The 27537-nt window shown below is 36.1% G+C and overlaps 1 protein-coding gene across 4 annotated transcripts in view; it reads right to left on the reverse strand.

The window, feature by feature from the left end:
* The window catches only part of gus (gustavus), a 65732-nt gene continuing 38195 nt past the window's right edge, over nucleotides 1-27537 (reverse strand). For 3 of the 4 annotated variants that reach the window (XM_065359747.1, XM_065359744.1, XM_065359746.1), the window contains 7 exons: nucleotides 13675-13743; nucleotides 8867-9168; nucleotides 8014-8201; nucleotides 7722-7907; nucleotides 5093-5237; nucleotides 4788-4946; nucleotides 1-2630 (listed from right to left, as the gene is read on the reverse strand). In XM_065359747.1, the coding sequence (XP_065215819.1) occupies nucleotides 2491-2630; nucleotides 4788-4946; nucleotides 5093-5237; nucleotides 7722-7907; nucleotides 8014-8201; nucleotides 8867-9168; nucleotides 13675-13743 (1189 nt within the window). In that variant the 3' untranslated portion in view covers nucleotides 1-2490. Of the gene's footprint in view, nucleotides 2631-4787; nucleotides 4947-5092; nucleotides 5238-7721; nucleotides 7908-8013; nucleotides 8202-8865; nucleotides 9169-13674; nucleotides 13744-27537 lie in introns of all 4 variants that reach the window. The other variant, XM_065359745.1, reaches the window with a different exon arrangement.

The following is a 27537-nucleotide window of genomic DNA, read 5'->3' on the forward strand; positions in this document are numbered from 1 at the left end:
TATTGTTCACAAAATACGTTTTATTTCACGAGTAACTAAAAATTCACAAAACATCGTTATTTACAAAAATACATTACAAATTTCAAATATCTAAACTTGAAAAAAAAAACAATGATACGATATTAATACAAAAAAAAAAAAGAAAAAGACAAAAAAAATAGTACAAATTAAAACATAATACATATTTTATTCGCTTATAATTATATGGTTGATTTTGATAATAGGAGCACAAATTGAAGAAATATTCGCGCGTTTTAGCAGTCTTTGCAACCGTATCGACAGGTATAATATAGTAAATGTGATCATGATCACCAAGATATTGCGGCGCTTGGAAGAGTAGGTACACATTAAAGAAATACGAAAAAGTAGCGAACGTTTAAATCGAACAAGTTCGAATAGGAATAAAAATGAGAGAAAAAAAAAGTCGCCTACTCGACTGATCACACGTTTTTTTCAATAAACGCAACGTGTTCAAAATTCGAAGGCGATCCGGGAAGATTTTTGTTTCAGCTGTTTTTAAATTTATACAATTACGCCAGTCTTTAATTCGTATTCGAAACTCAGTTACAAATCGATTAAAAACTTGAAAAAAAGAACAATGAAAATAAAGAAGAAAAAAATTATGATTGCGGAGATTCGATAATAAGAATAACGATACCTTCAACGTAAAAGATAAGAAGTATCAAAAAAGTACACGACCAGATAATCGAGAATCACGCTAAGGTACGAGTGATGACGTTGATATAAATGAAAAAGGAGAAAAAAAAATACAACATAAAAATAAGAAATAAAGTAGCTACAATAAAAACGTAATTATGCAGTGGACAAAAGGATACACGAGAACAACGAAATAATACGTAGTTCCAAAAGTATGCAACAGACTAGCACATGTCACGGAGCAAAAAATTATAGCCGCAAAATAGTACGCGATACTTATCCATTAATTATAGCCAATTGATACTCGAACAAAAATAATACATTAAATAACTCGTATTTATTTTTGATGGGAGGCAGCAAGTATACAAAATATTATAATCACTCGTAGAGTTGTACCGATTATATCGTAGAATCAAATTCAAAAATATTATAAACATAATACCCGCATTTGGCACAATATAGTTTTCATCGAATTCTGCTCCTTTTTTTTATCGCAAATAAAAACCAATAATAAACTCGAACATACGTTTTTTGTTTATTTTATTATTTTTTACTTCTGCCTCATCTCCTCTCGCTGCTCTTGGCGCAGAATTCGAACTACCTTTTCGACAATTAAAATCCAGCCAAAAGATGGAAAATCGATTTCACCAGCGACAATTTTTTCCATAAATAACCGATAACTCGATTAACTCATCGAAGCAAAAAAAACAATAAAAAAAAATTCATCTTAAAAATACCTAACTGAATTTCTCAGAGAAAAAAAAACACGTATAATTAATACGTTTTTATAATAATTTTACTAATCGTATCGCGAGACTTGAGCAATTCACTGGTCACTGAATATGATTTCAAGGCGATTAAACCATACTATAATCGCCTTTGGATGTAGCTTTAACCACCAAAAATCCATTTCAAAAATCCAACAACGCGTACAAAGCCATCAAAAGAAAAAAATTGCACCTTTCAAGCGCACATCTAAATAATACGTACAGGTAAGAAAAATTCAAAAACAAAATTAATAAAAAAAATTCCATACGAATACAAAAAAGGAAAAAAAATGTATGTACGAAATGAAAAATCACAAAAACGTTAACGTATTACTAATAAAACTCGAGTTAACTACCGTTTTATTGTCGGCGCCAAATATCCAATACACAACCTAAAGAAAAAATAACATCTATCCGTCGTCGAATACATATTTCACCGTCGTTAACGTAAAACTAATTCGAATAAGTAGGTAAAATACCTTACGTATAATCAGACGAAGAACAAAAAAAAAAAAAAGAAAAGAAAAAAACAAAAAAAAACACTCGAGACAAAATCGCACACACGCTTAAAAAGCATTTAAACCTCAAAAGGTACATATTAGAATGAGGAAAATTCTCAGGCCCTGACATCTCTAAAAAAAAGCACGGTCACACGATAGCGGCAGCGCGCAAAGAGAAAAGGCCAAAAAGTAAATTAATAATTTTAATAACTCATGGCGTTTGAGATCATATCGGCAACTCAGTCTATTCATCAACGCATCGTACAATTAAAAAAAAAAAAAAAAAAAAAAAAATGAAAAGAAAGAAAAGAAAAATCAACGCTTTGAGGAAAATGGGAAAATGTACCCTCTTTTGAAGAATAACCGTATAATTCGTTCTTTTTATTTTGCGGTATTATTCGTTGAAAACGAACGTGAAATTTTGTTTTTTAAACACCAAGCGCGAGGCGCAAAAAACACGTCGTTAAATCAATGTAGTAATAGACGTAAAATGTATATAACTTACTATGGCTGTTGAAAAAAATAAACACAAAATTCTATTCTAAAATCGTAAGCGTATAAATCTGTTATCTTCTTTCTTTGTATAGTAAATAACAAACGAGCGATGGTGGAAGATTGAGTTGAGTGACTTTATCTTCGAGTTGTTCTTTGGGAAACTGTTGCCTTATAACTCTTCTGCACAGATCCATTAAAGGTAAAGGTTCCGCTAAACAAACAAAAAAAAAATGAAAAAATTACTTAATACAAAATAATAATCATTATTGTTCGATGATTTCATATGAAAACTCGCACGAAATACGGATACTCGTAGAAACACATTCGATGTTCTACCACCACCAGTTCAAATTTCGTTTCGATTTTTGATTAATTGAAAAAAAAAAAAAAAAAAATCATTTACAACGAAAAGATTAAAATTACATCAAATTGAGGCAAACATTGGCCGTGGTTTCAAGCTCTCTGAAGCTTTGAGAAAATTGCAAACTTGCAATAGAAATGAGCCAATGTCTTCAAACTCGAATAAATAGTTTTTTGAGACCTTTCTAATCGATTTTGATACGAATTTTCAAAATTTACTACCACCAGTTCAAATCAAAAATCTCAAAAAAAATGAAATTCAGGTACTGTAATTGTTGGTTCAAATCCAAAGACATATTTTTCACTTTTTTCTCCAAAATAATCGCTGGAAAAAATTTCGGAATTTAATCATCAAAAAAAAAAAAAAAAAAAAAAAAAAAGAATAAAAAGATTTCGAGAATGTGCCTAAATTGATCAAAAGGGCCACAAAGAAAGGAAATTCGAGTTTTAGGAGCTGAGTATCATTTTCATTCTACTTACGGCGCTTTTTAGAACATTTGAGAATCAAAAAAAAAGTAACTTCGTAACCAAAAAAGTTCAAAAAAAAGTAACTAAAAAGTGACCAAAAAGTAACCAAAAAAGTTACAAGACGTGAACAAAACATTTCAGTTGAAGGATGAAAAATCATTTTAAAAATAGAACATTTTAAAAATGTAAAAAAAATGACCTTCTAGCAATTACTAGCAAAAAAATGATACTTACCTACTAATTTCCCAAAGTTTCGTCAGAAAAGACAAGATCATGAATTTTGTAACATTTTAGTATCTACTTAATGAAATAATTTTTTTTGCAATTCTTGAAATAAAAATGAAAATTATAGGCAATTTTAGGCAAATAAGCAAAATTTTTACAATTTTAGAAACATTGTTCAAAAAATCCAGATTTTTCAGCAATATTTAGAAAAAAATTGAGACCTTTTGAAGTTATTCCCAAAAAAAGAAGATGATTTTCTGTAATTTTTAGTTTTTAGCAAAAAAAGGTGAGGCTCCTCGACAACTTTCAAGGTAAACAAACAAAAGATTTTTTAATAATTTGAAAAAAGCAAAAACTTTTGGCAATTTTTGGAAGTAAGCAAGACTTTTCAAAAATTACCTGCTGGTAAAAAAAATGATAAATTTTTCTATCACTTTTTTGCATTTTGGCAAAAAAAAGAAAATTGAAAAGTTGTATAGAAAAAAAAAGACATAAAACAAAAAAACAGAACTTTCGCGATTTTGGGAAAAAGCAGGATTTTTTAGCAATTTGCAATTTTGGAATTTTGGAGAAAAAAATTCTTTGCAATTTTTCCAATAAAGAAACTGTTTGCCAATTTTGATTTGCTTTTGGTGACAAAACATGAAATTCTCATGCAATTTTGACTAAAAAAGCAGCATTTTTCTCGCAAACTTGTCGAAAACGTTGAACTTTTCTGGCTATTTTGGCCAAAAAGACAGCAAGATTTTTTGGCAATTTTGGCTAAAATGAAAAAATCTCGACTTTGCTAGTCATTTTTGGAATTTTTTGGTAATCTAGGCATGAAAACAGGATTTCAGCAGTTTTGACAAAAAAAAACCATGACTATCTTGTAATTTTGGCAAAAAAAAAGAAGTAAAGAGACAATTTTGTTGATAGAGAACATTTTTTAATCAACACGAGAAGCTAAAATATGGTTGAAGTGACTCAATTCGAACGAATTCATTTCAATTTTATTATTTCACTTTATAATATTTTAAAACCTATATCTCAACAATCAAAAATTATTTTACAAAACATTTTTTTTTCAGTCAACAAAAAATGTTTTTTTTTTTTTAGGTAGACAACTCTTCAATTAGCCTTCACATGATATCGTTACATAAAATGCACCACAATTTTCAATTTCTTTTACGGACTAAATAATCATGAAAATGTTTCATTTCAATTCACATAATTATCAAGGAAATAACGCACACATACTCGGCAATATCGCCCTCTCACCTAAATACTGCACGATAACGATGCTAAAATTCAATTTAATTGAGAAAATACTCACGATCAAGGCCGCCGATATACTTCATCGTTATTTCGCAATGACCCCAAACAGCGCTAACAATCGGGTATAATTTTTTGCCTTTTAATCCTCTGAAAGCCACTCCTAGGTATTGGCCGTCGACTACAAACGATAGAGTACCTTCGTCCATATCCAGAACCACTGCGTGAAACAGAAAATAAAAACCATTAAGTACTTATTACCTATGTACTTCGTCGGCAATTTCAATTTCCCAAATACGAGTAGAAATGCCAACGACGACGACGACGACGACGACGACGACGACGATGTGGACATTTTTCACATACCTAGGAATTTATCTGGTACAATAAACGTTTCGTCCGGCTTGAGAAGCGCTGGATACGTGACTGCGGGGTTATTTTTCGAATCGTGGAACAATTTATTCCTTCCTAAGTCCCATCCCCATGACTGATCATTGCTGCCGACTAAACTCTGTTGAAAAAAAAAAATGAACATAATTATTAAGCAAGTAAATTACATAGGTATAATTATTGTAATATTATTATTTTTATTTTTTGAATACATAGTTTTCCAGATCGTTCAACAACCTCCCAAACAGTTTTACTGCTGAAAAAGTTGAATTCTAACGAAATATTTGGAAATGGAGAAAACTCGGGGTTTCAAAATTTTTGAGCTATCAAATCCCCTCCTTCCGAGTTCGTTGCAATAATTTTGAATTTATAACTCCATTTTTAATGAAATTTTGTTGAAATTTCAAGTTTCAAAAATCTGCCGGAGGCACTAGAAATTTTCAAAAAGTCGCTGGAGGCTCCAAACTGACTTTAACCCACCTGCAGTCGACTTGATTGCTCGTTGAAATCGTAGTGCGGAGTAAATTTTGGATTTTCAACTTTGTTTGGTAAAATTTTATGGAAATTTCGAGCATCGAAAAATTTACCGGAGGCTCCAGTTATTTCCAGAAAGTTGCTGGAGACTCCAAAACGACTTGAAATCTACCGGCAGTCGACTCTATAGCGTATTGAAATCAGTTTACAGAAAAAATTTCGGCTTTCCAACTGCGTTTGAGGAAATTTTATGGAAATTTCAAGTTTCAAAAATCTACCGGAGCCTCCAAGAATTTTCAAAAAGTCGTTGGAGGCTCCAAAATGACTTGAACCCACCAGAAGTCGAAAATTTCAAAAATCTGCTGGAGGCTTATGAAACTGTTCAAAACGGGTTGAAACAGTTTCAAATCGATTTGGAAGGTCGAAAATAGGGTATATTCCAAATTTCTTTTCTCTAGGTTCGTTTGGTAAAATTTTGATTTCTCCTTCCCCCCTTCATTTTTGGCTTCAATTCGATTTCCAAAAATTCTCCAAAAATCAAAAATACACTTCAGGATTTGAAATTTTGGCTGGTGATGAATTTTCAAGATGTCGCTGGAGGCTCCAGAATGGCGCAAATCGCAGCCCTCTAGCCCATTTTTAAAGACAGCCAGGGGGTGTCAAAGTTTTCAGTGAACCTAAAATATCATCCATTTCAGCAGTGGATTACTCGATAACCGCGATACCTACCAAAATGAAACATTTTCCTATAGTTAGGGGTTTTGAAAGGCTTTTTGACGATATCATAAAAATCAGTGTTGCCACTTTTTTTCGTACAAAAAATTAGCTCAAAAAGTTTCGAAACGTAGTTTTCACATTGTTCCGTCTCTCAAAAATTCTGAAAAAAATATATTATGGACAACTTTTCATGCTGAACAACATATTAAAAAATTGGGATGGTAACATGTTGCAAAGTTGATTTTAAAAAATTTGAAGTTTGCGGAAAAAATGCGATTTTTTGATTTAAAACATGAAAAAAAGTTTTGATAGGTGAAGTTGACCCATTTGACCCATATTTTTACGTATCTGTTGAAAAATTTGAAAAATCCCTTTCACTCGATGAAATAATCTCCTCACAAAAAAATCAAAATTCGAAAAAATTCAATTTTCAATAATTTCAAACATCAAAAAAAGTTTAAATTTATTCATTCATCTTGTATTTCATGAAAAAGTTGATAAAAATTACACTCACAACAAAAAATAAAAATTCGTTCATTTTTTTTGAATTTTGATTTTTTTGTGAAAAGTTTATTTCATCGAGTGAAAGGTTTTTAAAAATTTTTTTCAAAAGATATGTAAAAATAGGGGTCAAATGGGTCAACTTCACCTATCAAAACTTTTTTTCACGTTTTAAATCAAAAAGTCACATTTTTTCGCAAACTTTAAATTTTTTAAAATCAACTTTGTAACATGTTACCATCCCAATTTTTTAATATGTTGTTCAGCATGAAAAGTTGTCCATAATATATTTTTTTCAGAATTTTTGAGAGACGGAACAATGTGAAAACTACGTTTCGAAACTTCTTGAGCTAATTTTCTGTACGAAAAAAGTGGCAACACTGATTTCTATGATATCAATCACCAAAAAGCCTTTCAAAACCCCTAACTATGGGAAAATGTTCCATTTTGGTAGGTATCGCGGTTATCGAGTAATCCACTGCTGAAATGGATGATATTTTTGGTTCACTGAAAACTTTGACACCCCCTGGCTGCCTTTAAAAATGGGCTAGAGGGCTGCGATTTGCGCCATTGGTCATCCCTTCGGAAGGTCTTTCCACAGAAAAAATTTCAAAAAAATCGCCGAACCCCCCTACCACTTCTTGGTCCAATTGACGTGGAATGACACCTTATTTTGATTTCGTTTAAAAGGTTCCTTTATTAGACGAGTCTTACGTTCAAAATTCTATTGGAAAGCACTCGCCAAAACACGTACCATTTCAGAGCAAAAATCAACATGATGTAAAATATAATGTACAATGACGCAATTTTGACCACCACTACGAAACTTGAAACGTTGTAAGAAGTACTACTGTGTAGTGTGTACTCGTATCGTATCGATGTATTTCATCGTCAGCGCCAGTGTTGTACTAACTTGATATCCGACAGAATGCAGGGGCGCTTCTTGCGTCGCAACTCCGACAACCGCGTGGGTTCCTCTTTGTCTCGTCGACCAAAACACTTCCCACACGTGCAGGCCTTTCGATAATCCGACTTTACCACGAATGCAGTCGGTACTCTGTGCAACGGGATGTCGATGGAATGTCAGTTTATCTTCTTCCTAAATAATGCAAAAAAAAAAAAAAATGAATAAATGCCAAATCGATGATCGATGCAGGCTAGATTATTCCAAAATTAGGTGACGCGTTTTCAAATTTTAAATTTACCTTGACGAATATATTCAACGATCTGTCGTCGGCGTTCCACGCGTGTTTAATTTGCGCTTCACGAGGAACAGCTGGCATATCTAACAATATATCTAATCTGGCCGGTCTGGCGAATTCTTGCGAAAGCTCTCGAGGTATTACTGGTTTGTACTGCGGTGCACCTTCTCGGTTAACGCTTTTGACTCCATCTGGAAGCAAAAAAATACCAAAAATACGAACATGCGTGCGTCTTGAAGGAAGATTTGTCTCGATAGCGGGACGTTGTATGTACAAAATAATAGTAAACTACGAGTATGCTGCAGCCTGATCCAGACGAATGATTTGCCTGAACAAGATTTCGAAAATCAACACGGGCAAAAGCACAATATTTTTTGGTGTAAAAAACCAAGCTCTAAATAATCATTTCTCCAGTTTTGGGAAATCTTCATCCAATAATCGTCAATTTTTCAACTATTTCAATCAATGAATTAAAAGTTTAGATATTCAAAGACCCACATTTTGATGCCACTTTCCAAATTTGGCGCAAAAAAATTCACCCCATAGACCCCTCCTCTCACGACAGCTACTTTAGAGATTTCAGTAAAATTCTCAAAGAAATTGAAATTTTAAACCCATCAGGAGTGCCAGGAAGTTGAAATAGTCATCCATGTCACATTTCAGAAGCCTAGTTTCAGACGTGACGTAGGTAAATGAGAAGAAAGGAACGTCATCGTCACGGTTTTTACTCCGCCAATTTTCACTTTTCCGGCTCCATTCGACCAAATCATGCGTCTCGATCCGTCAAGCAGCGACGATTATAGTCTGGCTTCCGCGAAACGAAACAAGAAGGAAACAAAAGTACTCGAATACTAACTAGATATTTTCTGGCCCATATTCATGCCTTGCAAAGGAACTGTATTTGTGGACGAGTTTCGAACTCTTCGGTAACCTGGTCCACTGTTGGTGCTACCGATCGGGTGTTGTCTGAATTGGTGTTGCAAATAGGAGGCAGTTTTATTGGTGGATAGGTTAGTCGACGACGATCCCAACGATTTGTAAACTCCGTTCGAAGAACGTCTTGACGGTAAATCGCGTAATTCAAAACCGGATGTCGAGAAAGCGTTATTGGTGACCGTCGATGAGATATTATTCAACGGACGCGAACTTCCTTTGTACCTGTTGACGTGAAAAACAAAGTGTCAGATCAACATCGCTCGTCTTATTCGACTCGTACTCGTACTCGTATGTGTGTAATATACATATACTAATACATGTAGTCTAAACGTAAGTAACATGGTACGCCTACGCCTACATAAGATACCAGAGACACCTAATACAGCGAAGCAAGTCTCAATGTAACCTACAGTTTACCTGTGTATACCTATGTGTCTGGCTCGGATACCTAGCGTAGCTAGCTACCTTGCCAGACTGCAGCGCAGGTATACACTATACAGCCACAGGTAAATATAGTGCCCATGCCCAACCACCCAGACTACGTAAATAGCATATTGCCGGAAAGAAGTATCTCTTCGATATTCGATCATCGCGATGATTTGAAGTGAACACTGAACACAGAGATCTCAGATAAGCAGAAGCAGATAGCAGAAGAAGAAAGAAAGACACAACATCATCATCGCGGACGTGGATGTGGATGCGGAGGCGCAGGAGTGAGCGAGAGTGAGAGTGGCGGTAGCGACCGAAGACGAAGACGCGAACCATCACCATCGCTGCGAGGGTTTTTGTAAAGTCAAAGCCAAAGCGAGCCGCGCTGTGAGCTGAGGTGAGCTGTGCAGCTCTCGCTAGTCGCTAGCCTTCGACCTGTTCGAGTCTGGAAATTAATTTCGTTCATGTCGCTTCTTTCGTTCAAGGATACATACGACTACGTATACGTACTACAGCTACAGTATTATACTCGTGTGCGAGTGCGACTGCGAGTGTCTGCTGCCTGCTTATGTTAACCTCGAACAAAGAACTTGGCTGTTTGCTTTATGTACAAGTACTTTATCCATATCCACATCTTTATCCACAGCCATTAGCCGTACTGCCGTACGACTGCGAGCTGCGACCGTACAACCTCTCTGGCTCTCTCACAAAGCTGCTTCGATACTCGTACGTCGTCGTCGTTTCCTCGCGACATCGACATCTTTTCTTTCTTCAAACACCAATATGAAATGTAAACAGACTGTCATCGTCATTTTTGATGCAGCTATATCTCTCCACCTGTGCCTCCCAAATTGCCCACACATACTTTTTAGTCCGGCATATGACAATAGGAGTAATTGCACCCCCCCTCGCCCATCCTCCGGGACAACTTTTTTCTTGAAGGGGACATCCTAAGGAACATTTTAAAGCAAACTTGCCCGAAAAAAGTTGGCCTTACTTACAAAATGGAGGCCATTTTGATTGACAGGTCAGCCGCAATGGCAGATTTTGCGTTTCAACATAAGATTGCACGAAATTTTTCAAACTTTACAAAAGTAGATCGAAAGATCATGCAAAAATTTATCACCTGTCAAAATTTCAAGTGCTAAAGTGCGTTTTTCGATTTTTGGTGAATTTTTGAAAATTCAATTTAGGCCAAAAATGAGGGGAAAAATCAAAATTTTACCAAATTGACCGAGAAAGCTGAAATTTGGGATATGCCCTATTTTCGACATGCCAAATCGATTGGAAACGGTTTCAACCCGTTTTGAGCAGTTCTGGAGCCTCCAGCAGATTTTTGAAACTCGAAATTCCCACAACATTCCATCAAATTGGAGTTGTAAAGCTGAAATTTATTCGAAAAACTAATTTCATTACGCTACGAAGTACTGCGGGTGAATTTCAAGACGTTTTGGAGCCTCCAGCGACTTTTTGAAAATTCCTGAAGCCTCCAGCAGATATTTGGAACTTTAAATTTTCACAAAATTTCATCAAATGGAGATGGAAAGCTGAAATTTACTCTACATTCCAATTTTAACACCAGCTCTGCAGACGACTTCAGGTGGGTTCAAGTCATTTTAGAGCCTCCAGCGAATTTTTTGAAAATTACTGGAGCCTCCAGTAGATTTTTGATACTTGAAATTTTCCTAGCATTAATTTATCAAATGGAGTTGGCACGCTGAAATTTACTTCGCAGACTACATGGTGATTTCAAATGGTTTTGAAGCTTCCAGCTACTTTTAGGAAATTCAATTTTCCAAAAAATCGCCATACAACCCAAAAAGTCGCTGGAGGCTCCAAAACGACTTGAAATCCATCAGCAGTCAATTTGGTAGCGTATTGAAATTAGTTTGCAGAATGAATTTTGACTCTTAATCTCAGTTTGATGAAATTTTGGGGAAATTTCAAGTTCCAAAAATCTACTGGAGGCTCCAGGAATTTTCAAAAAAGTCGCTGGAGGCTCTAAAATGACCTGAACCCACCTGAAGTCGTCTTCAGAGGGTGTTAAAATTGGATTGTAGAGTAAATTTCAGCTTTCCATCTACATTTGATGAAATTTTGTGAAAATTTCAAGTTTCAAATATCTGCTGGAGGCTTCAGGAATTTTTAGAAAGTCGCTGGAGGCTCCAAAACGGCTTGAAATCCATCAGCAGACAACTTCGTAGCGTATTGAAATTAGTTTGCAGAATGGACTTTGACTCTCCATCTCAGTTTGATGAAATTTTGGGGAAATTTCAAGTTTCAAAAATCTGCTGGAGGTTACAGTAATTTTCAAAAAAGTCGCTGGAGGCTGTCTTCAGAGGGTGTTAAAATTGGAGTGTAGAGTAAATTTCAGCTTTACATCTCCATTTGATGAAATTTTGTGAAAATTTTCAAACATCTGCCGGAGGCATCAGGAATTTTCAAAAAGTAGCTGGAGGTTCCAAAACGACTTGAAATTCATCCGCAGTACTTCGTAGCGTATTGAAATTAGTTTTTAGAATAATTTTCAGCTTTACAACTCCATGCAATTTGATGGAATTTTGTGGGAATTTCAAGTTTCAAAAATCTGCTAGAGGCTCCAGAACTGCTCAAAACGGATTGAAACCGGTTCCAATCGATTTGGCATGTTGAAAATAGGGTATACCCCAAATTTCAGCTTTTTGGGTCAATTTGGTAAAATTTTGATTTTTTCCCTCATTTTTGGCCAAAATTCGATTTTCAAAAATTCACCAAAAATCGAAAAACGCACTTTAGCACTTGAAATTTTGACAGGTGATAAAGTTTTGCATGATCTTTCGATCTACCTTTATGTAAAGTTTGAAAAATTTCGTGCAAGTCCTATGTTGAAACTCAAAATCTGCGATTTCGGCTGACCTGTGGACATGTCAATCAAAATGGCCGCCATTTTGTAAGTAAGGTCAACTTTTTTTTGGGCAAGTTTGCTTTAAAATGTTCCTTAGGATGTCCCCTTCAAGAAAAAAGTTGTCCCGGAGGATCGGCGGAGGGGGGGGGGGTGCAATTACTCCTATTGTCATATGCCGGACTATTACTTACGATAGATCCTCAGAATTGCTATTGTCGCCATTTCACGTACTAAAAGGAGAGGGATCTCGAAGAAAGACTCGAGGAAATGGAATTAGAAAATCCGAGGCTCGTATTCTATTTTTTCCAAAAAAAAAGATGATTTTAGTCACCAAAAAAGCTTGAAAAAAATAACCAAAAATGTTACAAAACGCGAGAAAAACAAAATTACAACAAAAAAACTCGATCGGAACTTCAACACAATTTTGGCAAAAAACAGCACATTTTGGGAATTATTGTCAAAAAAGTTGGATTATTTCGTAACTTTTTCATAAGATACATGGTGAAACTTCACGACTACCTAGCCCTACCTATTTTTAGCAAAAAAAAAAAAAAAAAAAAAAAGAACATTTTTGGCAATTTTAGACAGTGAAAATTTTAGCAAAATGCACGACTTTTTGCAAATTTCTGACAAAATAGCGAGATTTGGACAATTTTTGGAAAAAATTAAAAAGACTTCGGTTTTGGGTAACTTTTGAAAAAAAAATAATTTTTGGAATTTTTTTTGCAAAAAAAAAGGTTTCTGACAATTTTTGGCATTTTCAAGAGAAAAGCAAAGATCTTTTTTTTAGAAACCTGACACAGAAAGAGAGGTATTTCAATTTGTCGGATTTTGTTAATTTTTGGCAAAAGACAAGAGTTTTTGAAAATTACTCTCCCTATAAAGCGAGATATTTGGACAATTTTTGCAAATGGTGAAGCTTTTTTGTTTTTTGTTTTTTTTTTTTTTGAGACATTTGGAATTTTTGGAATTTTATCTCAAAACAGCGACAATGTTTGGCTAGAAACAACACTTTTTGGCCACTTGGACGAAGGCCGAGATTTTGTGCCATTTTTGGCAGAAAGCGAGATTTTGGCAATTTTAATCAAAGGGCAGGCCACTGTAACCGTAACGCTGAGAAGGAAGTAAATATAACCAGTTGGAAAAGAACAAAAAGTGAATAATTTCGTAAAATTGTTCACTTGTTCATATTCTCAACAATTTCCTTCAAAAAATAGAACCAAGATTTGGAAAAATATACCAAATTTTTGAAATTAAAAAAAAAAAATGACTATTGTTTTCATTTGCTATTAGTTTTCATTTCAGGAAAAATGCCACAGAGAATCGATTCTTTTACGAATCACCTATCCGTATGCGTACCACATTTATATACCTACACATATACCTAACCATATTTTAATGCAAGGTTCGCTTACCGATGAATAACCGGGCGTTGATTTCTTCCGATGGAATTTACAGTGCGCGATGGATTAGCGTGAACTGACCTGTGCAAACAAACAAACAAACATCATCAGCATTGCTTTGTAAAAACACTCGTTCATCGTTGAAATATTTTCAATTACTAGTATAAATATGTAAATACGTAATATCAATCGAGCAATCAATAACAGAAATTTGATGACGAATAACATGAAATTCTCATACTTAATAAAGTTACGGAGCATTAAAAATAAAACAATAAAATTACACTGGCCAGAGCCGAAAACAGACTAGACAAACAAGAATCAGTTCTCTCATCATCATACGTCATTGCCAGTGCCAGTGCCACAACACAGAGTAATGAGGAAACGAAAATATAAATTTGAGAAACCTTGAAAATACGTTACGTAATACGAGTATATCCTATCTTTTGATTTTTTTGAATTTAGAATTGTGTACGAATGACTAGCTACAAGTCTGAGGTTTCTCAGAGAACGTCAACTTCATACTTGATATGTATTTATTGTACGAGTAAGAGTAATAGAGCTGATAGCAGATATAGCCAACTACATAGTAGCTAACTAAGCTACCTATTGTACCTCGTAAACGAATAATACTCGTACAAAGAACCAGTACAATGTTTACAACTTGATCTCGGATCACGTATTTAAGCTACTTGTATATGACTATTGACCGTACGTCGTACTTAATTTAAAATAACGTATGATTTGGATATCTAGTTTGCACTACACACACACACACAATACACATACCATATTGGCACAAAAAAACAAAATAATCAAACACACGCAGTGATTGACTTATATGACACCCTCTCTTCACAATTTCGGGACAGATATGTAATAAGCTAATGACTTATTATTTCTATGTTCATTTTCGTTCTTTACAAAATATTGTAGCCTTTCGTTCAGACGGTCAAGTCAAATGTCAAATCAACAGGTTCAAATGTACGCAGCATCCATCTTTAAGACTTTTAGAGATAATGCACAATTCAATCAAACAAATACACCAGAAAGATAGTCTAAACCAACCAGGTATAATTTGTACATAAAAAGACCACGCTTCAAAATTTCTGTGCAAAATCTCACATTTAACCCAAACGCTGTTCTAGTATTTTTATTGCCTGAATTACCTGCACTAAACCGTTCTCTATCATGAAAAAAAAGGTGAACAGAGAACAGTAACGATGTTTCCTACATGAAATTTTTCAATACGATTCGTTTCCCTTCAACACCTCCGAGTACTATAGCAAATTTATTACTCAATTTCAATTGCAAGTGCTACGAGTAGTACCCGCGACCATTACAGCGTAACAAAAAAGTCACTTTCATTGATTCGTCAGCAGAAGGCGTCGTCGTCGTCGTCGTCGTAATACCGGCTGTAATTCACAATTACATACTACTCGTATTAGGACGTCTACGATTTATTCAAAGATACTCGCATACGCGATTACGTTTTATGACGTTCGAAATCGAAACGAACATCACGTGTGAGCCGCAGATAAAGGTAGGTACTAGGTACATCATCATTTGCGAGGTTACAAGGATGCCGGTTTATTGTATGTACATAGACATACTCGTACACATACAATTTATGACGCTAACTCTTCTCTTCAGATGCTTCTTGATACTGACGCTGACGGTCAAACGTACTCGTACTCATACTCGTATTACCAATAACATCTCTCGCATCTAGTAATCTATAGTTATCTGCTTTGCTTTCACACCGAGCCATGCCACACGAGTACACGTGGCAACATCGATTCGTTTTCATCCTCTTATCCTCGACAGTCGACAGCGACACGCGTAATCCTCCTCACGTTTCCAAGTACACTAATGAGATGAGCGATCAGAAAATAAGGTTAAGGTTCAAAATCGATTTCCTTGCAATTTACAAATTTCAACATCTTTTTATCTCAGATCAGTGTTCTTCACAAACACAGAAAAATTGAATCAAGAATTCTATCTAGAGCACCGACTCAATTTCTCATCAATTGAAGGAACTTCTGAATTGCTGACATGCAGGTCTGGAGGATTCTTATAACATGTCATGAAAAGGGGGCCACACTGGAGCTTCGGTACCTACAAGTCCACCTGCTACTTCTCGGATTTTCAAATCAATTTTTACAATTTTTACAAAGCTTTGAAAAATCCATTTAGTGGAAAGGAGGTTTCAAATTTACACAGCTAGAATTTTTTAGGGCCAAAATGTTTCCATTTTCAAAGAGAACTAGTAAAAATGAGGGGTATAGACACTGGACCTGCGTATAAGACAACCAACTGCAGGCCGAGGGGAACGGAAACGGTAAGGGAATCTTGAGTAACGCCAATTTATCCCGCTGGGTGATCTTGGCAGCGCTGTACTTCAATTTTGCAGGCAACAGGGAAGAGGGAGGGTTGTGTAGTTCGCGAGGTACTCCTGACTGCGCGCGCAGCCAGGAGTACCTCGCGAACTACACAACCCTCCCTCTTCCCTGTTGCCTGCAAAATTGAAGTACAGCGCTGCCAAGATCACCCAGCGGGATAAATTGGCGTTACTCAAGTTTTTTTGCCAAGATGGCTGCCAGTTGGTTGTCTTATACGCAGGTCCAGTGTCTATAATGAGGGGGGATGGAAAACTTACAAAGGTTGGTCGAAGAAACAAAAAAAAAGCAAAACTTGCAATTTTGACAAAAAAACACAACAAAATACTTTTTCTGGCACTTTAGACAACATTTTTTTTGGCAATTTTGGCTAAAATCAGAACCTTTTAATGACAGTTTATCAAAAAAAAGGATTTCTTGAGAATTGTCAAGAAAAACAAGATTTTGATTTTTTCTGACAAAAAATTAGAATTTTTCAACGGTTTTGACAAAAATGAAGACTTTTGAGAACTTTGGAAGAATTTAGCAGAAGTTAGGACCCTTTTTCGGTAATTTTTGGCGAAAAACGGTACTTCCTTCAAGTTGACAGAGAACAAGTCTTTTTACGACAGCATACACAGAAAACAGGACTTCCTCTACAATTTCAAGCAGAAAACATAATTTTTCCCAGCAGTTTGGGCAGAAAAGAAAACAGGTCTTGTTTTGGACAATTTTGGCTGAAATAAGATTTTTTTTTACATTAACAAACAACAGAAAACATGGCTTTCGTGACATTTTAAGAAGAAAAGAGGACTTTATGACAATTTGGGTAAAAAACAGGACATCTTTTTGAAAACTTTTGACAATTTTGACAGAAATAGGATATTTTCTGACAATTTTAGAGAAAATGAGAATTTTTTTGATAATGAGGGGGGAGGGGAGAGAGACATTACCTCTCGAGGACTTTCGACAAAAACTATAGGTTTTTTTTGGAAAAATTGAGACTTTGAGCAATTATGTCCAAAATGAGTACTTTTTTGGCTATTATGGTAGAAAATTGTTGGGGGGGGGGGGGGATTCAAGCAAAAAACAAGATTTTTGTTTTTTTGGTAAAAAAAAAGAAGGTGCTTTTATTTGGGAATTTAAAAAAAAAACAAGACTATTTGGATAGCTAAGACAAAAATCAATACGTTTTGGTTGTTTAGACAACGTAGAAATTTCGGGGCAGTTTTAAATAAAAATTGTAACTTTTCAATAGTTTTGAGAAAAAGTGGAACATTTTGACAATTTGACAAAAGCAAAACTTTTTTGAAATTTTGGCGATATTCATAAATTTTTTGTCAATTGTCTTGGAATATTGAAAAAACAGGACCTTTTTTTAGGAATTTCTTCAAAAACCAGTCTTTTTGGGGACTTTTTTTTCTTCTTTTTTGGGTGTTTTTAATTTCAAGATTATTACACCCGTAATGGGAGGGGAGGGGAGGGGGGGTTGTGAGGTTGATATTTTTTATTAGGGAGATGAATTTTTGTATTTCAGGGGGTTCGTGAGGGATGATAGGTGGGTTTTCTTTTATCTGTAGTGTAAGTCTGTTTTGTTTTTGATAATTTAGACAAGAAAATGATCTTTCTGGTGAACGTTTTTTCACATTTTCAACAGAAAACAGAACGGCATTTTTAGGGGAAAAATAAAAAGAGAATTTTTCAACAATTTGGGTACCTATAACAAATACAACCTTTTGAGAAATTTTGGCAAAAAGTAGTTTCTTTAGAAAAAATTAAGATGTTTGACATTGACAAAAATGGCATTTTCAAATTTGTACTAACAGTTTTAGTGAAAATGGGAATTTTTCGTATGAATTTTTGACAATCACGGTAAAATATCAGTTTTTTTGGCGGGGGGGGGGGGGGAGGTCTAATTGTTGCAAAAAAAAACAGAATTTTTACATTTTTGTCAAAAAACGAGGATTTTATTAGGAAATTTGAAAAAAAACAAGACTTTTTAGATAACTATGCCAAAAATCGATACTTTTTGACTGTTCAGGAAAATAAGCGGGAATTTCTAGGCAGTTCAGAAAAAAATTAGCACTTCTCGACAAGTTTGACAACAAATGGAACTTTATGATAATTGCAACAAAACCAAGCCTTTCTTTGGCAATTTTGGTGAAATACACACATTTTTTGGTAATTATGCCAAAACATCGAAATTTATTTACAAATTATAATTAAGGCAAAAACAGGACTTTTTAGACAGCTAAGACGAAAATCAAAACGTTTCGGATGTTTGGGCAAGAAAGTAGGAATTTTTTTTTTGATGTTTATAATTACAAGATTATTACACCCGTAAGGGGGGGGGGTTAGATTTGGTTTGTGAGGTTGATATGAATTTTTGAATTTCTGAGGGTTCGTCAGGGATAGTAGGTGGGTTTTCTTTTATCTGTAGTGTAAGTCTGTTTTGTTTTAGTTGGGGACAGTTGAAAAGTATGTGTTGGATGGATGTGGGTTCGTTTCTGCAAAATTGGCATGAGGGTTTTGGTTCTTTTTGGTATAAGTGGTTATGAGTAATTTTTGTGTGGCCTATTCTTAGTCTAGTAATTAGGATTTCTTCCCTCGGTAATTTTGGCAAACATAGAACTTTCTGAAAGTTCAGACCAAAAACAGGTCTTTTTTTGACAATTTTGAAACCAAAAAGAATCGTTGCTTTTTTACAGTTTTCACTCTCTCGAGCACATTTTTTTCAAAGTTTCAAGGGCATGTGAGAAAATCAAGACATTTTTTACGATTTTACAACGATTAAGCAAACCACCATTTCAAATATCTATTTTAAAAATCATTCCAACATTTCAACAAAAACTAGAGAACACGTTTCGTGTTCTATTCAACATTACCAACGTAGTGTCGTGTTGCTGAAACTTCAAAATGACAAAAAAAGAAGAACCGACACACAGAGAGTTACTCAATGCCACATGTAATCTTCTTTTCACGAGTATATGCTACACGAGCACGAGTGCATCTGTACAGTACCATCTTTAGCTTTACACTCTACTCGTATACATATAATCGCAAGCTAGTCAGCATATGGTTCTCCGAAGGGGCAAACGACTCTCTCCCCAGCACGACGAGCGAGCATCAGCATATCGCAAAACGAGCCGAAGCTGAACACTGAACAGTGAACATTATACATTAAGATACGTTCCCAAATACGTATTCTAATGCACACATTAGGGGAGGGTTTCGTTTCGCGCACCGAACGTGCTTTAATACCTTTGTATACGAGCGTTCAATGACCTTTGCCTTTACGTCACACGATCCTATGAGAATTTCAGCCAGCGAAATGTGTGATTTTCGACCTTCATCTCATCCGTTGGTACTTGGTAAGTTGGTACCTATAGCCATGTATGTCCCTACATATACCTTTAGTTGCCTCGGTGGTGAAATTGTAAGTACGAGTGCAATTTTAATTTCAAAAGATATGGTACGTATTCGTCCATTTTCATTTGCTCGCATCAACGTTACTGTTAGCGAAAGTGACTAGTGCGTCCATTTGCGCTCGCATTTAAAATGCATCGACCGCAACTTTCCCCATTATTCGCCGGCTCGCAAAGTGGCATGACGAAAGCCGAAATTTCGATCACAGGGTTACGTTATAGCTGAGAGACGGAGAGACCGGCGGCGGCGTACGTACGTAGAAATGCGGCAACGTTGCTCAATCTGCAAAATAATAACGGCGGAATGTCGCCTCCCTTATGCGCCCTTCTAGAAACTGAAATTCAACGTACACCCTTAAATATGCATTCAACGAGACCGACGACGCGAACGGCAAACGGCGAACGGTAGCATCGCATGGCATGGCATGGCAGTGACGTTGGCAGGGAAACCACCGCGCTGCGTCGTACGCCGCCGTACGCCAACCAGAGGATCAGTTTTATTATTGATTTTACTGCTGCCGACTCCGACTCCAACTCCGACTCTCTCAAGCCAGCGTACTTTCAACTTTACCAATGAAATACGCAATTCAATTCCATTTCATTCCATTCCAAAACATGTACAGTGTACAGTGTACACTGACACTGCACACGTACTATAGCAACCATTAAGGACGACGACGCGCGCCTCCACCTTCATCCTCATTCCATTTCGCGTATCATTACCATCATTTTTTTCCTCCTTTTTTCTGCACCTCCTCTGCTGCTGCCTCACATCCTCTCATCGTACATCTTTCACGTTACTACGAGTATATATTAAATCGAATGCAAACCACGTCTCGATCGCTTCCCGCCAAGAGGAAGAGAGAAAAAAAAACAAATTCCGCCAAGAAAAAAAAAACTACTCCAGACGTTTAAAAAGCAACAGACTAGGTATTATATAGGTAATCGGTTTATCGTCGTCGATGACGAATTTTCTCGTGGAAAATAAGGGTAGAACTTGACTTTCTCTCATTGTCACATGTAAATAGGTGCTAAATCGTTCTTATACGCTATTTTCGTTTATCGTATCGCTCCAGTATATTCCAGTATAGGCATTTAAAAGGTGATTACTACGGCGAAATAGGAGATCAGCTGGATTTTCATCAACTCAACTCAAATTTATGATTCCACATCAGATGAAAATCTTCTCCCAACCGATCACAAATTGGTAACCATGGAGAGCACCATGCTTAGGTAAATTTCAAATATCTCAAAACTTGTGTCAAATTTTGAGAAACCCTCATCCACCAGTATGGTCGCAGCTTTCCTTATTTTTCACACGTCCTCTGGCTCGTACTCTTTTTTCCAAAAAAGTACATAATATGAGTACCTAACTAAAAAAGTGGCAAAACAACTAAAAACCAAAACTTTTTAATTTAAATTTAAATCTAAAAAAACCGAGAGCATTTGAGAGCATTGACCTTTTTTTTACAATTTCCGCAAAAGAATGGGCTTTTTAGCAATTTTTGCCAAAAACCGACTTTTTGGGACAATTATTGGAATTTTCAACAAAAAGCAGGAAATTTATGCAATTTTTGAAAAAAAAAACACTTTTTGGTAATTTAGACGAAGGACGAGACTATTTTGCTATTTTTGGCAGAAAACGCTTCGACGATAATTTTATCAAAAAACAAGATTTCTCAACAATTTTTTGGTAAAAAAGCGAAATTTTTTTGTAATTTTGCCAAAAGGTGGGAATTTTTGGAAATATATTGGAAAAATGCAAGCCTGCGTTGAAAAGAAAAACTTTGACAATATTGCCAAAAAACAAGACGTGTTTTACAAATTTGGAAAAAAATGATTTTTTTCACAATATCTGTCAAAAAATTGAACTATTTTGCAACTTTTTGATAAAAAGCAAGATAAGTTGGTAACTTTTGAATACCTACTCAATTTCAGGGAGAAAAAAAAGTAGGTACCCAATATTTTTCAACAATTTTGACAAAAACCAATTTTACTCAAAAGCAGGACTTTTGAACAATAATTGACAAAGAAGCAAGATTTTGGTGAAAAAAAATCAGACTTCTTGGGATTTTTAGCGAGAAACCACAATTTTTGGCATTTTTTTTTTTAGCAAAAAACGAAGCTGTTTTAATATTTTTTTTTGTTTTTTCAAAGACGTATGGTCCTAGATTTGGAAAATCGAATATTTGAAAATTGAAATTAAAAAGTAAATTTAGTAACTGTACGACCCCCTGCATTTCTGATGCTCGAAGAGGAGTAATTTTCCCTTCGAAGCATTCTTTGGCAAACATCCCCCCCCCCGACAACAGACACTAATAACCTTATTGAAAAGCACGATTGAATAATCTGAGGGCCAAGCTCGACTCAGAATTGAAAGTCGACGATTTGAAAATTTTATGATTTTTTTTCTGCAAAGAAAAGAACGGGATCGCGATTTTTGGAACGAGCATGATCTGAAACCCTCATAACCAAAATTTCTATTCTACGAGTAATTCATTTCTCGATGCTTGGACATTCAAAATTGACCATAACAAAATGTCGAACCAAATTTCACCATTTCCGGTCATTCTGAAGGCTCCTGCGTGAATTTTTAAAATTTTCCAGAATTTCAAAATTTCTCTAAATAGCATTAAAATTAATTTGGACGTCTGAAAATCGAGTTGCGCCTTATTCTTAACCTGTTTGAAACGTTTATCTTCATTTGAGTCGATTTCCAGGCGGACACCTCGAGGATGTTTTTTGACCAGCGTTCTCCAGTCATCATTAAAAGTGTTCTGGTCAGGAAAAACGCTTTTCAATTGTCCATTTGAAAATATGGAATGGGTCTACAATTAGCGACAACTCGTTTTTTAGCTGCCTAAACTAATTTCCACCCCTTCTAGGAAAAGAAAATGCAAAAGTTAGGAAATGGTGAAATTCAAATTCCGGAGCTTGGTTGCAGGTGAACCTTCTGGAGAACTTTTAAAATACTGGAGAAATCGAAAATCGCGCTGGAGGCTCCAGAAAAGCACGAATTTTTGAAATTCGGATTTAGGGGATGGTTTTCAGGCAAGACAAAGCCATTCGTGGAAATTTCAAAAATTTGCCACGATTGAAAAATTTTGGCATTTTTGAATTTTTTTCATAAATAACTAAACTATTTTTATACCTAGATACTAATGTTGACAGAAAAGTGAAAAAAACACTGCTCGCAACCAAATAAAGCACAAATGTACTGAAAATTTTGATATTTCACGAATTTTTTCAATTATGAAAGGAAAAATTTCGAACTTCCGGTACATTTTATAGCTTTTTTTGGCCTAAATATCAGAAATTATTCGTTAAAGGAACGAAACACCCAACTAAACAGTAAACATTGCAACTGCGATGCACTGCAGAGTACGAGTAGTGCGTAATAAATACGTAGGTAAGAGTATTATCGATCAAAACACCCAAGTAGGTACAACATATGTACCTGGCTCGGTTTCATGTACATGGGAAAGTGAACACCGGTTACACGGCGAATCAACGTCTACGAGTAATATGTATAGCATTCTGCATCGGCATCGGCATCGATGTGCATCAAACAAACACATGCACATGCAATATGGTTTTACGGTGGTGTGGTGTAGGCAAATGGTATTGCTACGAGCGCGAACCTTTCTAGTGGCATTTCGCCTATTTCGTCGTTGTGTTGTCGGTAATTCGGTACTTGGTCCTGTAAGATTATATAACTCGACGACGGCGACGACGATCAAGACACACCGCGCCGTTACTTTAGACAATGCTACGAGACTAGAATATATTACTTAGCTAATGGTGTCATCGCCCATTTAAGGAAGAGGGTTCGTACGTACACGCAGGTCTAGGTATACCCATAAAGGTTCAAAACCTTAGGTACCCAATACCCATACCCAATCTACTTTACCTATTCGTACGAGTATACGAGTGTATATGCGACGAAGGTATGTGAGAAAACCTTTTCTCAGGTACCGGTATCGAACAGCTGTAGTTAAGCGGCGTTCGGTCGATAATCAAAATCATCGTCGAAGCGAGAAGGAAAGAAAGAAAGAAAGAGACCCTTTATGAAAAAAAAGAATCAAGAAAACCGAACCATGCTGCGCCGAGGGCCGAACAACCGGCCGTGCGGGCCGTCTAATGCTCGAGCAATAAAGGACGCAGCAGTCGGGGAAGATGTACGAGTACGAGGAGTATCGACGCTGAGACCAACTAGATAGGTGTGAATCATACGATACCCGGGCTTTAGCTCGAGCTCGCGAGCCCGAGCCCAAGCCCGAAACTCAAGAAACCAACTTGGTAACTTGTTTAGCACTTACTTAGGAGTTAGGTTAGCAGCGGCAGCGAGAATCGAGAAATGAGCACTGAATACAGCCACAGCCACAGCGATCGCGACGACGATGAACAGCTGACACCGCCGTCGTAGTCGTCGTGTATCTGTATACTTTTTCACCCCATTCAAAATTATTGTATGTATACAGATACACTATACACACAGGAGTTGGGCATCTTTCTCTTTACATTTTCAACTGTGTGTGCGAGTGTGATGGATTTGTTTCTATTCGTGTACACATAGTTGATAGTACATGGTACACCATACACCATACACCATACAGTGTGTACACGCGCATTTCATCGTCACACAGCACCAGGCTTCAGCTTTTAGGCACTCTCTTTTACTGTTCCTTTCTTTGTTTCTCCAATCTCCATGTTTTCAACTCTGTATGTACTTTTACAGCCAGTGCTCATAGCACAGGACTGCAGCAAATTGAACAAACAGATTGAACAGTCAATGCAATGGCAAGTTGAGATATTGTTGGTGGGACTTGCATCCTGCATCAGTCATAAACACTGCACTTCAGATTTTATAATCTCGGAAAAAAAACATTAAAAACGTACTTTTTACAAGTCAAAAGCTAACTTTATTGTGCATTGTCCAGAGCACAGTGTCATTAGAGTTATGTAATCTTGAGATTACAGATTGGAAAGCACTGACACTCAAAATGAGACATGTTACTTGGGGAGACGTTTTTAGGGCTATGGATGCTATGGAAGTGGATGAGGCGTGTGATTTGTTTCTGGATGAACTTAAGTCGAGAATGGCATCTTGTACCAAGTCAGTTACTTATAAAAAAACATTCAAAAAAAGAATACCATATACTTCCGCTTATTTGGCTTACTTATCTGAGGAAAAATCAAAGTTATATAAAAAAAATGAAAAAAAATCCCACAAATTTAGAAATTACTCAGGAGTAGGCTATAAACAAATGTCAAAATTAGTGGTTCAGTAGAGTCAGAGGGATAAATTGGTCTACCATTCTGGGTTTTTGGAAAAATGTAAAAATGACCCGAGGAAGTACTGGCAACATATAGATTTGATCAGGGATAAGCAGAGGGATAAACTGACTAAAATTAGAATAAATCAGGAGGAGGTTTTGGTTGAGGGAAATAAAATTAAGGTCTCTAATGAATTTAATAGATTTGTTATCGACTTTGTTGATAAAATCTCAAATGAATTCCAAAACCTTGATACAAACAGTGCTTACCCAGCCAAGAAAATTATAAATAGCCTAGGGTTCCCACCAGTGACATGTGATGAGATTCATGCTGAGGTCTCAAGTCTCCCAAACAAACCATCTATGGGACATGATAACATTCCAGCAAAACTGTTTAAGGAAAATTCTGTTATTTTGGCACCAGTTATCGCTGACATTTTAAATAAATCAATAAATCAAGGAAAATTTCCTAGGTCTTTGAAAAAGGTCATTGTTGTCCCTGTTCATAAGAACAAGAGTAAATTATTTATGGAACATTACAGGCCAATCTCCCTTCTTTCAATACTATCAAAATTTTTTGAAAAAGTTGTAAAAAATCAAATTTTAAACTTCCCGCATTCAAAAGATTTCTTTTCAAAACAGCAATACGGATTTTTGTCTGGGAAGAGTACTAGTGATGCCCTATTTGATCATATTACTGAAGTAGTTGATGATCTTGATGCGGGTGATAGTGTTGCGGCAGTATACCTCAATTTCAGTAAGGCATTTGACACAGTTGATGCTGGGATTCTTTTACAGAAGCTCTGGAACTGTGAGATAAGGGGTGTGCAGCATGACTGGTTTGGGTCCTACCTGGAGGGAAGAACTCAAGCTGTTAAAGTTGGGAATAAAATTGGGAATTTCTTATCTGTAGTGCATGGGGTACCACAGGGCAGCATACTAGGTCCAATCCTCTTTTAAATTTACATTAATGACATTTTTTAACTAAAATTAAGTGGTACATTATATGGATTTGCAGATGATACAGCTTTAGTAAATAGGGCTAAAAATCAAGGAGATCTTATTAAGTTCATTAACAAAGATTTGAAAATATTGGGAGGCTGGTTCTGGCAACATAAATTAAAACCAAATTTGTCCAAATCAAAATTGTCAAGTTTTGGTCAAGGGTTTCCCCCAACCTGGGGTTTAGGTGCTACTTGAGTGAAAGCCCGGATTGTGGGGCTCCGTGTGGCTGCATGCCCCTATCCCAGTTGAGTCAACTTGGTACCTCGAAATAATGATTGATTCCAAATTGATTTGGAAAGAACAGAGCTTATACTTGCAAACTAAACTTAGAAAACTAAACTATTTGATTCGTTTCTTGGCACAACATTTTGGCACTCAACACATGGTAAAAATTTATTATGCTCTTTATCAATCTGTGCTCCAGTATGCCTTGTTTATCGGGGGGGGGGGGGAGTAGTGGCCTGTCACTTGGAACCTATTCATAATATTCTACAAAAATGGGCAGTTAGGAGCATTGTAGGTAAGAAGAGGGGAGAAAGTACAAAAAACCGATTTTCAAAACCTAGAAATTCTGCCTATTCAAAAACTCTATCAAGTCCAGGCAATTGACTACATATGTACAAAGAATAGGTCCAAATTTAGAGTTTATGTGAATGAGAGGGGAAGAAAAATTACCTAGTTACCGACGAGATAGATCGGGTACTCAGGCCCCGTGGTGTGTGCCAAGGCTGTTTAATGCAGTGATGAGTAGAGGTTTGGGCTCTTGGCTGGCACTAGTGCGATGGCTACTGGAGAGCGAAAACACCTTACAGACCACTGGGTAGTATGTACTACATCACATGTCTATTTTTGTTTGCTTACATTATGTAGGGTCCTGTTGTTCTGCGGTAGATGCATTCACTTCAGTTTTCACCAATGTGTTCCTTCACAGTTTTCAAATTTTTCGATGCTGCAATTATTTTTAGCTTTGTTTTAAATTCATTTATTTATTTTTGTTTTGTTTGTTTGTTTTTCTTTTCTATTTTCTTCCCTTCTTTAATTTGTAAAATTTTATTTCATTTACTGTTATGTTACCATGGAGGTCCTCTCGCTCGCGTAATTGCGCGGGGGGGGGGTATTTTGTATTTTGTAATATCTTGTTTGGAAATAAATAAATATTGATTGATTGATTGATTGAGGTAGCAAAAATTGAAACTTGAAGCCTGAGAACCCAAAATGAAAGGTTCGCAAATCTGAATACAATCCGATTCGTAATGGTCCAGCTACTGAAGTCTCTAAGAATACAAAGCTCAATGACATTGATCTCAGTTCCGTCAGCCCCTTACACCTATGCTGATTCCTCGAACAAATAAAGAAACCTAAAAGCCTAAAACCCATAGGCCTTAGGTACCTTGTTCGAATAAAAAAACCATCGACTAAACCTACCAAAAACTCGAACCAAACTTCAGGATCTCTGCTTAAAGCCACGAATCCAAAGTGCGATCAACCCATAGCTGTTTGTCAACACAAAACCATCGGCGTCTCTCTTCAGCTGTACTCGTACGAAGGTACACGCTTCCATAAACATCACGCACACCACCACCACCATCGCTGACAACAAACAGAGACAGAAACAGAAACAGAAACAGACGGAGAAAGAAAGAAAGAAAGAAAAAAAGTACAAGCTTAAAAACTGGTTCGGCAGGTTACCGCTGAACAGTGAACAGTGAACACACGAGGTTCAACCATATTACTCGACAACTGCAGAGTCGAGTGGAAAAAAATTTCCAGCAACAAAAAAGAGGGTAACGA

Source organism: Planococcus citri, chromosome 4, assembly GCF_950023065.1.
Source record: "Planococcus citri chromosome 4, ihPlaCitr1.1, whole genome shotgun sequence".
NCBI classification, from domain to species: Eukaryota; Metazoa; Arthropoda; class Insecta; order Hemiptera; family Pseudococcidae; genus Planococcus; species Planococcus citri.